Genomic DNA, 15,324 nt, shown 5'->3' with positions numbered 1-15,324 from the left:
TTCTCCCACCTGCTATCACAGATGAGCCACACACCAGTATTTTCATCAACTTGTTTGCAGTACTTCTCATTTCATCATTTGAATTTGGTGAAGCAACCAGAAGAAACATCAAAATTGTTTTCCATTCTGCATGAAAGTAAAGAAGAATAAGCTTCTTTTTCTACACAACTTAATCCTGACACTGGTGTTTCCTGTTCAAAGCGAACAGCCTGAGCTTATCAAAGTCGTTGGGAGAGAACAGTCATGGTTTCTTAGCTTTTTGTGCTTGCTGGAAGAATTTGATGAAGATGTAAAATAGATGATTTTGTTCTTTGACAAATCATGAAGAAACGTCCTTCATGTCAGGTTATAATGCAGTTAACATGCTCCTTTGATGTATGCCATATCACCAAGGCAGAAGGGTGTCTGTTAATGACCTTTGCAGTTAAAGGTTACTCTCATTTTGATCAACTACAAAACTAGCAAGCAAGCCATGCAAAGGATATACGCAGACTCCCAGGTAAAAGTGAACAGAGGGGCTCTAGACACCCCCTTTGTTCCTGATAGAGGACCATGTAAAGCTCCCGGTTTAAGCAGCCTCCATTGGAGTTAAGGACCTGCCAGGTCAAATGAACCAGGAACTCACAGCTCACCACCCTTTCTTTTATCAGGCCAGGGAAGAAACAGCATCTCACCAAAAAGACCTCCTCATTACCATATAAGGAAATTCTTGCCATGCCAGAATTACTTCCTTTTAAATTCATTTTTTCCTGTGTCAGTGATAGGCCATGCCTGCCCTAAGCCTATTAACCGTCTCCCACCCCCTCATCTTTTTTTCAATTGTTTGATAAACTCTTGATTCACCCTAATAACCTTACATATTTTATTTACTGGATTTTGTCGGATTGGTAAAGGACAGGAATATTCATGTATGGTATTTCCAATTGGTAGGTGGCATTTTTTTATGTAGATGTTTTGTTGATTTTATAGTCAGTCTACTTTCTCACCAAGAGCCAAGAGCACCAGTTAGGGCTGTAGAAGAGATGCAGGCTGCCCAGTTAAGTTTAAATTTCAGATAAGCAACAAATAATAAGGAAAATTATATCTCAAATGTTATTTATTTTTTATCTAAAATTCAAATTTAACTGGGTGTCCTGTTTTAATTTGCTGAATATTTTAATTTGCTAAATCTGGCAACCCTAAAATGATTCTTCTCCAAATCAGACAACTTGCTCTTCAGAACCAGGAGATTGATGATGCTCTTAAGGCATTTTTCCTGTGGTCATTTCCCTATAATGCAGAGCAAAACATTGGGAAAAGGAACAGAATGCAAGAAGAAAAAAGGATTAAACATTAGATGAATATCTAGTTAGTAAGAACTCAATGTGTTACCTGGGATAGCTATGAAATTTTTAGGCAGTCAAAAGAGAGGGATATGAACCAGATTCTAACAAATACCCAAAGTTTAGCTTCAGTAGTTCTTCCAGAGGCATTAAAATGTACATTTTTATCCAGTGTCTTACTTATCTTCACCCTGCAGCCTTCTGGTTTCCAACACTTTTTCCAGAAATATATTAAATAAAATAATTGTATTTACCTATAACCATAGAAAATCTAGTGTAGTTTATCAGTATCTTTCTTGTGTGTTTTTTTTGCTGTACGCAGGGCTCTCACTGTTGTGGCCTCTCCCGTTGCGGAGCACAGGCTCCGGACGCGCAGGCTCAGCGGCCATGGCTCACGGGCCCAGCTGCTCCGCGGCATGTGGGATCTTCCCGGACCGGGGCACGAACCCGTGTCCCCTGCATCGGCAGGGGGACTCTCAACCACTGCACCACCAGGGAAGCCCTATCAGTATCTTTTTGAGGAGAAATGGAAACATTTATACTTTTCTACTACTCTTTCTTTAAATGTGTCCAGAGACTTCTTATATCTAACACAAATATGAAATAAATATTATATGATAATTAAGAATAACAAGTATCCAAGATTACAAGATGTTTATTATAGTTTTAAAATAAAGTAGTTCTTAATTGAATTTGGCAATAGAAAGGGCACTTATGTGTAGGGAAAGAGGAATCCCAAACTGAGACGCTGGCCAAGTGTTGAATTCATGGATGTTTTGCCGAAAGCCTTACTTTCGGTTTCAAGGTTTGTAGGATTCGCTCGCAAAATAACCTCTCTACACTCAGTTAAACAAGAATTTAGAGAGAGTTTATTGAATTAACAAATTACAGTATACTAATTAAGAAAATAGTATAACTAAGAAAGAATAGTAAAGACAGAGGTTTATACATCACCGAATTGGGGAAGCACCTACATCCAGGTCCAAGCAACGCTGGGAAGTCCCTTGAACAGCAATCTGGAGTCCCAGTTGAGAAGGTCCTGGGCCATGCGTCCACCCCTCGGGTGAGACTTCAGTTTGCCACTCGACGAAGGAGCCCAGCTTTTAGCACCAGGCCGCAGGCTGCTAACAATCAGCCTACTTGCAAGTTTGCAGCTCTGGTTGCTGTCATAAATGCCTTGGTCTTAACTCATAAGTTTTGGAATGTTCTTGATCCCCAGGGGCTGGCCAGACCCTCAAGGTGAAAGAAGTCCCATGACTTACTCTCTATCTTATCTGGGGGTTTGTTATTGATTCTGGCCTGGGTGTAACTCAGCAGTTTGGCATGCAGTCAGCTTTAGCATCATTGTCCAGTCAGAGAGAGACCTGGTGCCGCCTCTGAAGCCTGAACAAGACTACTTTACTAGCTTCCCCAACAATAGACTGTATTAATAAGTGAAAAAATTAGATAAATCAGTGTTAGACAAGGAAAGAATATTGGCTTTGAAATGCAATTGAACTTATTGAAGCCTGTGAGTGAGGTTCTCTGAGGTGATAGCAAATTGGCTGCCTCCTTGTCCACTGGCCACATGGTCGAATGGTCGCAGGGCTGACACCTGACCCAAAATGGGCTAAGAGGTTGCTCATGCTTTGGAACATTAAACTTGAACTGTGAGACATAGAAGTTGCTGGGCTTAAACCTGGTAACTGTGGTGCTCTAAAAAAAAGATCATGGAATTTCTACAACCATAATCCCAGAAGCTCTCTTTATTCCTGCAGTTCCTCAATTTTTCATTTCAGCTCTTAGATTGCATGAACTAGTTCAGTATTTTTCCAACAGATGTCTTTGTGCTTAAGTTAGCTAGAATTGGCTTTTGGGTTGCTTGCAAGCAAAAAAAAAAAAAAAATTATATGATGTTTTGAGGTCAATTTCATCTCATTTTAATTCTCATCTAATCAAATATGCCAGATATTTTGTTAGGAGAGATAGAGTGGTGAATGAGATGTACGTGATTCTGCTTATGGAGCTTTTAGTCTATCAGAGAAAATAGATACAGATAAAATAATTAAAGTATGGAAATAGAAGGGTTTCATTCATTCATCAAACAAATATTTATTGAGACTCTATTAGATATAAAGCGTTGTTCTAGACCCTTGGAATATCAGTACAGAGATCCCTGCCCTGGTATCTTCCAGCAGGGGATAAAAAATAATTAGTAAACCTAAAAATACATAAATAAATAATATGGATTTAGGAGGCGGTAAGTGCTGTGGGAAAAGAAATCAAAAAGTAGATTGGAAAGAATCATGCGTACATCAAAAGGCTTAGAGTCCAGAGAGAAAAAGCAGGTTAGAGAAACTGAATTATTATTAGCGCTGAAATATTGGCAAAAAGGCCAGTGGGGGGCTTCCCTGGTGGCACAGTGGTTGAGAGTCTGCCTGCCGAAGCAGGGGACGTGGGCTCGTGCCCCGGTCTGGGAAGATCCCACATGCCGCAGAGCGGCTGGGCCCGTGAGCCATGGCCGCTGAGCCTGCGCATGTCCGGAGCCTGTGCTCCGCAACGGGAGAGGCCACAGCAGTGAGAGGCCCGTGTACCGCAAAAAAAAAAAAAGAAAAGAAAAAAAAAAAAAAGGCCAATGGCTCAAAAAGAAGATGAAGTTAGCCAGAGTTAGCCAGAGTATATTGTTAAGGACTTAATAAGCCATTTTGAGGATTTTGAACTTTACCCTAAGGTAATCCAAAGCCACTTAAGAGTTTTAAGCTTCTGAACATGATCACATTTGCAATTTAAATTTATCATTGTGCCTCCAACCTGGAAAACCCATTGAAAGCAAACAGTAGTGGATGGGAGAGAATAATTAGGATGTGGCTGTCCTAGTCCAAATGAGAAATGGTGATACCCTTGACTAACATGTGTTTCTTGAATTGGAAAATGGTAGCTGTGTTTAAATGGCTGATAAGGAGACTTAGATTCTCAGCTTATCATATTTAGAGTAAATTAATGCCTGTTCAGGTTTATCTTCTGTTCTTTGAGCTCTGATGCTGTTTGCCAACTTGAAATGTTGACCACTTTTTCACTGGCTTCATACCTACCAAGTTTAATTATGCCTCGTCTTTGGGAACAAAAATACATTATTAAATGACTATTTAAGGAGCTATGGCAGCCACAGGACAAGCATTGATTCTGCTCACTTGCATCTATACCTAGCTAGCCACCTATTGTCGTCCTCAAATTCTGAGGGAACCAATACAGGGTACAAGCAAAGCAAGTATATACAGCTCCTTTATTAACAGGGTCTTTTCCCTAAATTCTTGTATTCTTTTCTTTCCTAGTGAGCTAGTATACATGCTGTAGGAGAAAACCACATGCTCCCTTTACCATTCCACTATTAGGTCTTGATCAAGGTTTATATACTTGTAAGCAATAGGTCATTTGGCCCTCATAATTCGTTATGACATCTTGTTATGCTCACAATGTTTTTTAAAGGCTGTGAAACTAGACAGGTGTTACGCTTGGTTGCTGCACAAGCAATTTAGCACTTAACCAGTTTCATGGGTATAAGTTAAAGTTATGCCCACTTGTAATCATTTGAATGTTTAATTTCCAGCACAGATACTAATCCCACCTTAAACAGTCAGTTCCTTTGTCCCTTTGACCTGGGAATAGCTCAGGCTCTTTCAGTCTCAAAGATGTAGACAGAAATTACAGCCAACCTTCAACTCCATTGCTTCAAGTCTTGCCAGTACAAATGTAATAACAAAGGGAAAACAGACTTTTGAATTCCCTTATCATCCCTCCAAAAATTTCCCCTCTCGTGCTTGAGGAAGTGAGAAAGGAAGAGAAGAGTACCATGTACCACATTTTGCCATGTTTGAATATAGTTCCCTTTGGTCCAGTTGGGTATCCTTGAGAAATCTGCCTTTCTTAAGGAAGCTGGGGAAGGTCAGATGGGAATGTGGAGCTTAAGGACATGGTTTTTAACTGTTCCCATTGCAATATCTTATTATAAAAATGTACTTTTTAAACATGGATTTCCATTTTGTATTATTTTGTGTCTTGGTGTCTTTCCCTCATGAATTACTTTGCATCTTGTTTGAAGTGAACAATTTTAAAATGTATATCCTGTCCTACTTTTCTTTCAGGAACTTTACTTAAAATATCTGTTTTTCTCTCCACCCTCTCAGATATGCATGAACATCTTATGCATTTCACACTCTTTAAGATGGAGAAAATAATAAGCTAATCTGAATAGTGGTAAAATCCGTCAGAGTAGAGATTTTATTCTCAAAAGAATAGACTGTGTAGTATCTTCTTATTGCTATCAGTTATTTCTATTGTTAATATAAGTCGTGAAAAAGACATAAATTAGTAAAACAAGGCAGTAGAGCATGAATTTGCAGGTTATTCTCAATTCCATGCAGCCCAGCATAGTGGATGCTTGCTCCTTGGGAGCAGGTAACACATTCTACTCCTTTTTGTATCCCCTACTCCACCCAAGGAGGTAAGCATATGCATACCAGTTACTAAACACGTGAAAAGATGAGTAGAGTAAGTTGAAATTAATGATACTTAAGAGACATCTAATACTGTACTTATAGAGTTCACACCAGTGATGGACCAAGAAGAAGATTTCGACTAGGAATTGAGTGCTGGGTTATATAACTCTCTAGGGCTGGTGTGTGGACGCACCCAAGGAAGGAAAAGTCCAAGGAAGGAAAAGTCCAAGGAAGGAGCTACTGGAGAACAGATGAGAAATTAGACAAATGGCCCTCCAATTTGAGGATGTATCAGAATCACCTGGAGGGCTTCGTAAAGCACAGTCCCAGGCCCTACCCTCTGGGAGCTTCTGATTCAGTAGATCTGGAACGAGGCTTGAGAATTTGCATTTCCCTCCCAGGTGATGCTTATGCTGTTAATCCCAGTAGCCGACTTTGAAAACTACTGAATTAAAATTTGGAAATCTGGCCCAGCTAAGGGGATCTGGTCAGGCTGCCTGCTCTGTGATCTGCATAGAGAAGGGGTTATTACAGAGATTTCTGAGGGCAGTGCCTAGATAATGTAACTAAGAACTCAAAAGAGAGTTAAAATCAGCTGACATAATGAGATGGAAGATAGAATGCATGGAATCAATTTAGCAATACTTTCAGCTAAGTTAAATTAATTTAACAAAGTAAGACCATCACATATATCTAAGCTAATTTATATATAAGTTATTCCTGAAAATATTCTTACACTGCAAGGAAAGTTTATGCCCTTCAGCTGACTATGTATATGTCAAGGTAAATGGGGAAGGTGGAGAAAGGGCAGCTCAAGGGGAGGGGAAAACCCATTCATCCTAGAGAAAGGATTTAGGAGAAACCGTACCCACTCCCCACACCTCACTCTTCCCACCCAGCTAGTGCTACGTCCCAACTAACTAGCCTTAGGAGGTTTCCGAAACAGTAGCAACAGCTTCAGCAACCAGGTGTCATAGGGACATACTTCACCTTATTGTAATATTTCAATGGAAACTACCTAAAATTTAGACCTGATTTCCTATAACGCTCAACTAATTAGGTTTCTTACATTTTAAAACTTGAGTATGAAGTTTTTGCGCATTTACATGTGTTCCTTCCAGCAATCATTTAGGACTTTGGGGAACACTGGTGTTTATTTTCAATACAGAATTTTATGGACTTAGGTGGATTTTCTCCATTTGCCAACAAAAAGGAATAAAGGTATTGCATTATAATGAACTATGTCTAAAAAAGCGGATACATTTTGGTAAGCAAATGCTCATATTTAATTTAATTTTTGTTAATTTGAAAATGTTTTTTAAAAAACTGCTTAGTGATCCTTTCAAGGGAAAGCTCAGCTCATGTATAAAAAGCCACATAAAAATGACTCCGGAGACCTTGGCTGCACATCCAGCGGTCAGATATTTCAATGCTTCGTTGCTCCCGTTCCTGCTACAGGTACATGTGACAGCGCTGCAGCGATGAGTGGAATTTTAAAGAGGAAGTTTGAAGAAGTTGACGGCTCCTCCCCCTGCTCCTCTGTGCGGGAATCAGATGATGAAGTTTCCAGCAGTGAAAGTGCTGACAGTGGGGACAGTGTCAATCCATCCACTTCTAATCATTTTCCCCGTGAGTACGGAAACTATACCTGAAACTGATTGTCTCCTTCTACAGTGAAAATAATTGTATCATCTTGGTCATTTTTTAACTTTTCTTACTAGTTTGTTTTTGTTTTTACAATTGAGCTAAAAACAAAACATGATTAAGTAAAAATGAGATATTTCTGAGGCATCAGTGGGTTCCTTTATTTAGAATGCTTTTGGGAGTGGATTATTTGATAGTGTTAACCAACTGATTCAATGGAAAAAACGACATTTTATTATTATTACTTTTCAGAGGAAGCACCCTACTCTAACAGTAGATGGGGAAGGACAAGTCCAGGCACAAAAAAATGTATCCTCCCATAGCTGAAATGATATCCTAGGAGAATAAAAAAGTGGGGAGGATGTATTTGGCAGTGGAAGGTCTAGGTTCAGTGGGAAAGAGCATAGCCAACCATGCGTTAAGAAATGAAAAAGCAGCAAAACTCTCCCAAGTGTGTGAGTGCAGTTTATACCTCTTTTCCACTCATCCCTTTATTCTCTTATCCTTAAGAATAATATTTAAAGCCCACAAAGAAAAAAAGGTGTATGCTTTCTCTTTTTCCTTTTTCTGCCACACTGTAACATCACTCCTTCCTGTCAGACAAGGTGAGGTTTGAAGGACTGACAGGAAGATTTTGTAAGGAAATACAATCTACAAGCTAAAGGAAACTGACTCTTAATAGCTAAATAATCTTGAATTTATATTTACAACAGGAAGATTTTAATATATCATGATATCATGATAGATAACTAGTCTTAGTTTTTTTATTTTTCAGTTAAGTAGCTGATTTTATTAATATGGGATTCCATAACATAAAATTTATTTTGGAAATGTGACAACGCAGAAAACCAAGAGAATTAACCATATTTTTAAGAGGTAATAAGGAACTCAGTAACACTATTGGACATGAAACAAACATACAAAATCAACAGCATTCCTTTAAGTAAGCAAAATTAATAGAAAATATGATGAAAGGGCAACTACACTTATTATAACAGAAAAAAATCATCAAATATTCAGGGACAAGGTTATTGTGTGATGTAGGTGATCTTCAAATACATTTACATATATCATTATGATGTGAAATGAGCTTGTGTTTTGATTCAAAAGAAGATACATGTTTACCTATTTGGCCTTAATATTAACAGTGATAATAACAATAATATCATCATCTGACAGGGTTCTGTGAAGATCAAAGAGCAAGTGAGATAATGCATATGAAGGAACTTTATAAAATGTCAAGTACTAAGCACATGTTATATTAAAAATTATTCTCATAGCTAACATTTACTGGGTACATGCTGTGATTCAGTAGTTTTATATACATTATTACTACTCTTTAGAGCAATCCTGGAAGTACCATTACCTTCAATTTACAGAGGAAATGACTGAGGATCAAAGAGGCTAACCATCTTGCCCAAGATCACACAGGATTAAAGCCTAGACATACATACACACACACACACACACACACACACACACACACACACACATATATATATGTCCGTATATTTATGTGTTCCACCCTCTAGCCTTCACCTTTTCCATTATCTCATTCTGCCCTTTAGTTATGTAATATTGGACATATCTTTAAAATGTGATTTATTGTGAGTTAGAAAAGAATACTGGAATTAATGAAGAGACAGGTTATGTTTCTGGTAAACATTTATAAAGGTAAATCTGTTAAAGCTTTCCACATTAATTTATGAATATAAAAGGATAATCTCAATAAAACCCTCAACTGGATTTTCTTAGAAGGTGATGGAATAATAAAAATCCACTTGGGGGCTTCCCTAGTGGCGCACTGGTTGAGAATCTGCCTGCCAATGCAGGGGACACGGGTTCGAGCCCTGGTCTGGGAAGATCCCACATGCCGCGGAGCAACTAGGCCCATGAGCCACAACTACTGAGCCTGCGTGTCTGGAGCTTGTGCTCCACAACAAGAGAGGCCGCGATAGTGAGAGGCCCGCGCACTGCAATGAAGAGTGGCCCCCGCTCACCGTAACTAGAGAAAGCCCTCGCACAGAAACGAAGACCCAACACAGCCAAAAATAAATAAATAAATAAAAAAAAAAATCCACTTGGAAAAATAAGCTAATGAGAATAAAGGGATATTTTTTAAAAGAAGCCATAAATGTTGAAAAGCCACTCCAGATATCAAATAATAGTAGAAAATTATATAGTTTGACATTTTCGGTACCATGTTAGATCTAGGAAAACAGAGAAAATCTCAACGTAGTATAGATAAGAATTATATATATATATATATGTATATATACACATATATGTATATGAATAGGGCATTATAAAACAATGGGAGGGCTTCCCTGGTGGCGCAGTGGTTGAGAGTCCGCCTGCCGATGCAGGGGACGCGGGTTCGTGCCCTGGACCGGAAAGATCCCACATGCCGCGGAGCGGCTGGGCCCATGAGCCATGGCCGCTGAGCCTGAGCGTCCGGAGCCTGTGCGTCCGGAGCCTGTGCGTCCGGATCCTGCGCTCCGCAACGGGAGAGGCCACGACAGTGAGAGGCCCACGTACCGCAAAAAAAAAAAAAAAAAAAAAAAAAAAAAAAAAAAAAACAATGGGAAAGAGGAGTATTTAATAAATGGTTTTGGTATTAGAGTTTGAAAAAGAAAAATTTAGATACACATCTCACAACATTGCCAAAACACATTTCAGATGGATTAAGTAGACAAATATTTTTAAAAATCAAATCACGGGGAAAGTTTCATATTTGGTAGGATTGTTATCTGAGTGTTGAAGTAACATAAAAAAGTTACATTACAAAATACTGAACATATTTATATAAAAATATTAAACATACCTGATCCCCCCAAAAAACCCAAAGTAAAAGTAAAATAATCTATATTGGAAAAAAAAATATTTGCAGTTAATATGGTAAAGGATTACTGTCTGAATAGCAGATAAAAAAACACATAAATTTTTATATAAATTAAGATACATACCCCCAAACATAATCTACATGATAGGAAATATGATTAGCAAATATTTTGAAGCATTTAACACCAGTAGTAATGACAACACAGATTAAAATAATACTAATGAGATTTCATTAGTATGAAATCATGGAAATTTCATCTCCTTGAAATTAGTGTTCCTCCCTTCAACAGAAAATACTAATACCTAAGTGCTGGTGAAGGTCGCAATACAAATTTTACATACATCCATATTGCTGTTGATGGCAAGGAAATTTATAAAAATGTCTGTTTAGCACTTTGGAAATATAAGAGCCATAATGATATTCATATCTATAAGTCTGTACTTCAGAGAATTTATCTGAAGGGGGAAACATCAAAAACATGGGGGAAAATGCATAACTGAAAATGTTGGTTGTTGAGGGCAATAACAAAAAATGGGAACTGGGGCAGGGAAGAGGAAGGTAACATGTCTAAGAGTGGGGAAATGATGCATTAAGTTATGGTAGCTTATACAATTAATTAATTTGCATGATAGGTATGAAGACAGGAGATAATGTTAAGAAAAGCAGAACACAAAATTTTACCTACACTGTCAGGGAAAGTCTCTGTATCATAATGGCAAAGAATGATAAGGTGCTTTAAAAACCTCCGGACGTGCAGGCACAGCGGCCATGGCTCACGGGCCCAGCCGCTCCGCGGCATGTGGGATCTTCCTGGACGGGGGCACAAACCCATGTCTCCTGCATCGGCAGGCGGACTCTCAACCACTGTGCCACCAGGGAAGCCCCATGTTTATTAAGTTTTATTTCAGTTAATATTTATACATCCCACAACAAAGAAATTTTAAATTTAAACTAAAATGATAACTGTAGCTCTGATTGTGTTTATGTAAGCAAATGGCATGGTCAGCTAAATCATGCAGTACTTCAGCTAACTAGTAAAGGGTTTTTACGAGTTATGTCCAACAGATGTTATTTTTCCTGTTGAAGAAAATAGACATATTTTGTGATGCCCAAGAATTTACTGAAATTTTCAACTCATCATTTATTATCAGTGGTAGTTGGCAATGGTTAGTTTATGAAATTGCTGATTTAACTTTGTAGTAAATGAAATCTGGCAGAGATTTTTCATGATTTTTAAAGATAATTAAATGATTGATTTAATAAAAAGTGCCTTTTTGATTTAATAGTCTGTTTAGTTCACCATATTCACATTATGGAGAAGGAGAAAAAGAAAAAGTGAGAGAAAAAAAACCAAAAAATCAAAAATCAAAAATTCTCCCTCAAATATTTGCTGTATAAAAGATCTGAACATGTTAACCAATGTAAAAGAAATAGTTTAAAAGATTTCTTGTTTCTAGAAATGTATTTCAGATTATTTGCTAGCCCCAAATTGATGCACAAATTTTTATAAAATGTTTTATTTATTTTTTCAGTGATCTTATCTGCATATGAATCTATGAACATACATTTTTAGAAATATTGTTATTGATGAATCTTATTTCTTTAATATATTTTTCTACTTTCAAGAAAAAAAAAGTAGTTACCTTAGAGGAAAAAAGGATTTTTGATGACTATCAAATTTGTATAGTATTAGGAAACAAAATTTAGCTTCACACTGAGATCTCTCTTTTTTTTTTTTTTTTTGGTACACGGGCCTCTCACTGTTGTGGCCTCTCCCATTGTGGAGCACAGGCTCCAGACGCACAGGCTCAGTGGCCATGGCTCATGGGCCCAGCCGCTCTGCAGCATGTGGGATCTTCGTGGACTGGGGCACGAACCCGTATCCCCTGCATCGGCAGGCGGGCTCTCAACCACTGCACCACCAGGGAAGCCCTGAGATCTTTTTAAGATACAGTTATTTAAATCTCACTCATCATGAGCTCATCTTTCAAGTTTAAAATGTCAGATGCACTCAATGCTTTATAAGCATTAACATATTGTATAACATAACATTTTGTTATCATTGCAAATATAGGAATTGATAAAACTGTGTGGTACAAGTCAGCAGCTATGGTAGTAGAAAATTCCATCTATTCTAAGCTTTCTATAAGCTATTCAACTTGCAGCACATCACATTATGATATTAAAAGCTTCGAAATGTAAATCAGTAAAGGCATATGGCTTTTACCTTGGACTTTTGAGTTTTGCTAGGCAACTAGCATACTTACCAGCATTGAACCAAGGTCATATCTTATACTGCCCTTGAGATAGAAGTAGCTGGATTCTGTATTGCTGTGGAACGCTTTGTTTCATCAAATCCCTGTGGCTCTATAGCCAATCAGCCTGTACTTGAGTGCTGTCAAAAGGAGAGGTACAGAGAAGCTGGAATGATTTTTTTCTTCTGCCCTCTCAAGGTTCCTGGCATTTCACACGAGTAATGAGAAGCTGTATGATGAAAGGAACACATTTTTCCTGAAACAGAGTGTTTCTACAGATAAATATATAGTATTTAGGAAGTGGAAATATCAAAAGGCAAAATGATAGGTATTCTAAATTGCACATGAAAACAGGTAGTGGATGTCTTATATAGGGATAAGAGTTTCTAATTTACACTTTTACATTCTTGGGTTCATTTGATATCCTAAAGTTGTTGTGTGATTAGGAGCCATTATTGTACCCACTTTATAAAAGTAGAAATTAACTTTCAGAGATATATTATTAATTTATCCAGTGGCTGAGATTTTAATCTGTTTTCCTCCCTCCTTCCTTCCTTTCTTTCTTACTTCCCTCTCTTTTCTCTCTGAATACACAGGGCATAAATACGCTGCCATGTGCATCCAAGTCACAGTCTTCCTCCAATGTCATTTCCCTTGCAATGACTGCACATTTCATAGTGGGATTAGAGATAAAAAATCAAAAGAAATCAGATCTTGACATGAAACTTTGTAGTGGAAGTATGACCAAAACATATCTATTCTCTTTACCAAGCAGTTAAAATGCATTGAAAATCCAGATTCAGTTTTGACAAATATAGTGTCTTATGTTACAGTCTCTGTGGTAGGTGCTTTCAGACATGTCAAAATGATAGACTACAAGTAATAAATACAACTCAGAGATACAGTGACAGATCATGTCTACTCAGCATTGTGGTATTAATTTGAGAACTTACTATAGCAAAGACAAACATAGCAATCTATCCCTAGATCAATGATTTTTCAAACAATGGAGGAGTGTTAAGGCAGAAACTGAACATAGAAATTTTAGGGAAGTCTTTGAGCAGGACTTAGGACCACATGACCCTCAAAAGCTCCTTACTACCGTGTAATAATATGGTTCTAAGAACAAGGATCAAAATAGCATCTTAAGTTAGAGCAGACACCAATTGGGAAAAGATAAGCAGCGTAGGTCAAGGCATCTCTGATAAGCTATTAAATTAAGACATTTCCAGACTCTGACTCTCTGCAGCTCCTTATGTTGGAAAAGAACCAAATAGCCTGGCCTTGTGAGATCAGACCTGGAACCAGTTGCAGATCTATTATACTAGGTCATTTCCCTATCTGAACACCAGACATGGACTAGTTGAGTCATTAAGTATTAAGTTTAGTTTAGTGGAAATATGGGAGTTTAAGTAGTTGGCACAATTAACGAGTGGAGGAAATAGATACAAGTTAGTGGTCCATTTGGAAAATACTCACTTGAATGTACTATAAAAGCCGTTGGCTGATACAGTAGAATTGTTTTCAGATCATTTCATCTGAGGGATCTGAGAGATCCAGTATGATAAATCAGAAATAGTCAACCATTGCTGCCTCCTCTGACCTTACTTAGACCATCCTTCAGGTTGAAATGTCTTCTACTCTGCCTCTCAATCTCTAACTATAAAGTTCTGTACCTGCTACAAGGCTCATATCAAATATTTCTTTCTCCATGAACACTTTACCACATCTCTCATGATACTCATCCTCTTTGCCTGAATCTCCCGGTATTTCACCAACATTCAAAACCTTTGGCAATGGTTTTCTAACTTCTTTCCATCCCAGTATTGCCCACCAAACCATGATGTCAGTAGCCATGTGATGGCTCATTGAACCATTAGCCTCATGTTTCCTTGACCACCTCTATTCTGGAGTCTTCCATTCCATTCACGTCCTTTACCTCCACTCCATATAGCTGCTTACGTCCACAGCTTCACCCGGGATAGTTCTATAAACTAGTACAGCTCTATCACCGAAATATCAAATTTCAGTGTTCCAAACTCAGACCATAACCTGTTTTCCTTCCACTTCCTTTCTCCCCCTACCCACTTTTTTTTACCTCATCCTGTTTTCCCCCAACATAACACCCACGTCTTGTCTTTACATATCTTTCCACTCCACCCTTTACATTCGCTCCATTATTTCAGCTTTTTTTTTTTTTTTGGAGACTTGGATTCAACCATTTTCCTCCCATATCCTTCAATCCATATTTCCTTTTTATTCAAAACATCCGAACACTTTAAGGAAGTTTTGGAGAAAATGACGAAACTGTATGTTTTCAAACTCAGCTGCCTGTTACTGCCACAAAACATCCTCCTAAGGTGCCCACGGTCATTTTCTCTTCTATCTCAAAGAGCAGAGTGTTCATCAGATTCATGAAGTCCCTCCACCTCCTACCTCATATTCAACAGATCACCTTGCCTTCACTGTGAATACTACCTTCCTATTTGTCCTTATCTGCATGTCCTTACGTTCTACCTTTAAGCAGGGCCGTCAAAATGAGTTTTAAAGGAATGTGTAAGCTCATCAAAGGCAGGAACTCAGTCTTTGTATGCCTAGTATCTAGTAGGCACTTAATAAATATTGGATAACAGATTGAACTGAAGAGTCAGGTTTATATATATGTATACAACATACGTGTGTGTGTATATATATATGTATATATATATATATACATATATATATATCTACATATATATATATATATATATATATATATATATACTGTTGAGTGAAATACACAAGTT

The 15,324-nt window shown here is 37.9% G+C and overlaps 1 protein-coding gene across 1 annotated transcript in view; it reads left to right on the top strand.

Moving 5' to 3' along the window:
* The window catches only part of CSRNP3 (cysteine and serine rich nuclear protein 3), a gene marked incomplete at both ends in the record, with an annotated part of 183,271 nt that overhangs the window by 106,345 nt on the left and 61,602 nt on the right, over nucleotides 1-15,324 (top strand). The window contains one exon of the mRNA XM_081242216.1: nucleotides 7,256-7,426. Coding sequence (XP_081098342.1) covers nucleotides 7,256-7,426 — 171 coding nt within the window. The remainder of the gene's footprint in view (nucleotides 1-7,255; nucleotides 7,427-15,324) is intronic.

Source organism: Mesoplodon bidens (genome assembly GCF_964165515.1).
Source record: "Mesoplodon bidens genome assembly, chromosome: 8".
NCBI classification, from domain to species: Eukaryota; Metazoa; Chordata; class Mammalia; order Artiodactyla; family Ziphiidae; genus Mesoplodon; species Mesoplodon bidens.
The sequence above is the reverse complement of the archived record's forward strand: the minus strand, read 5'-3'. Positions and strand labels throughout refer to the sequence as shown.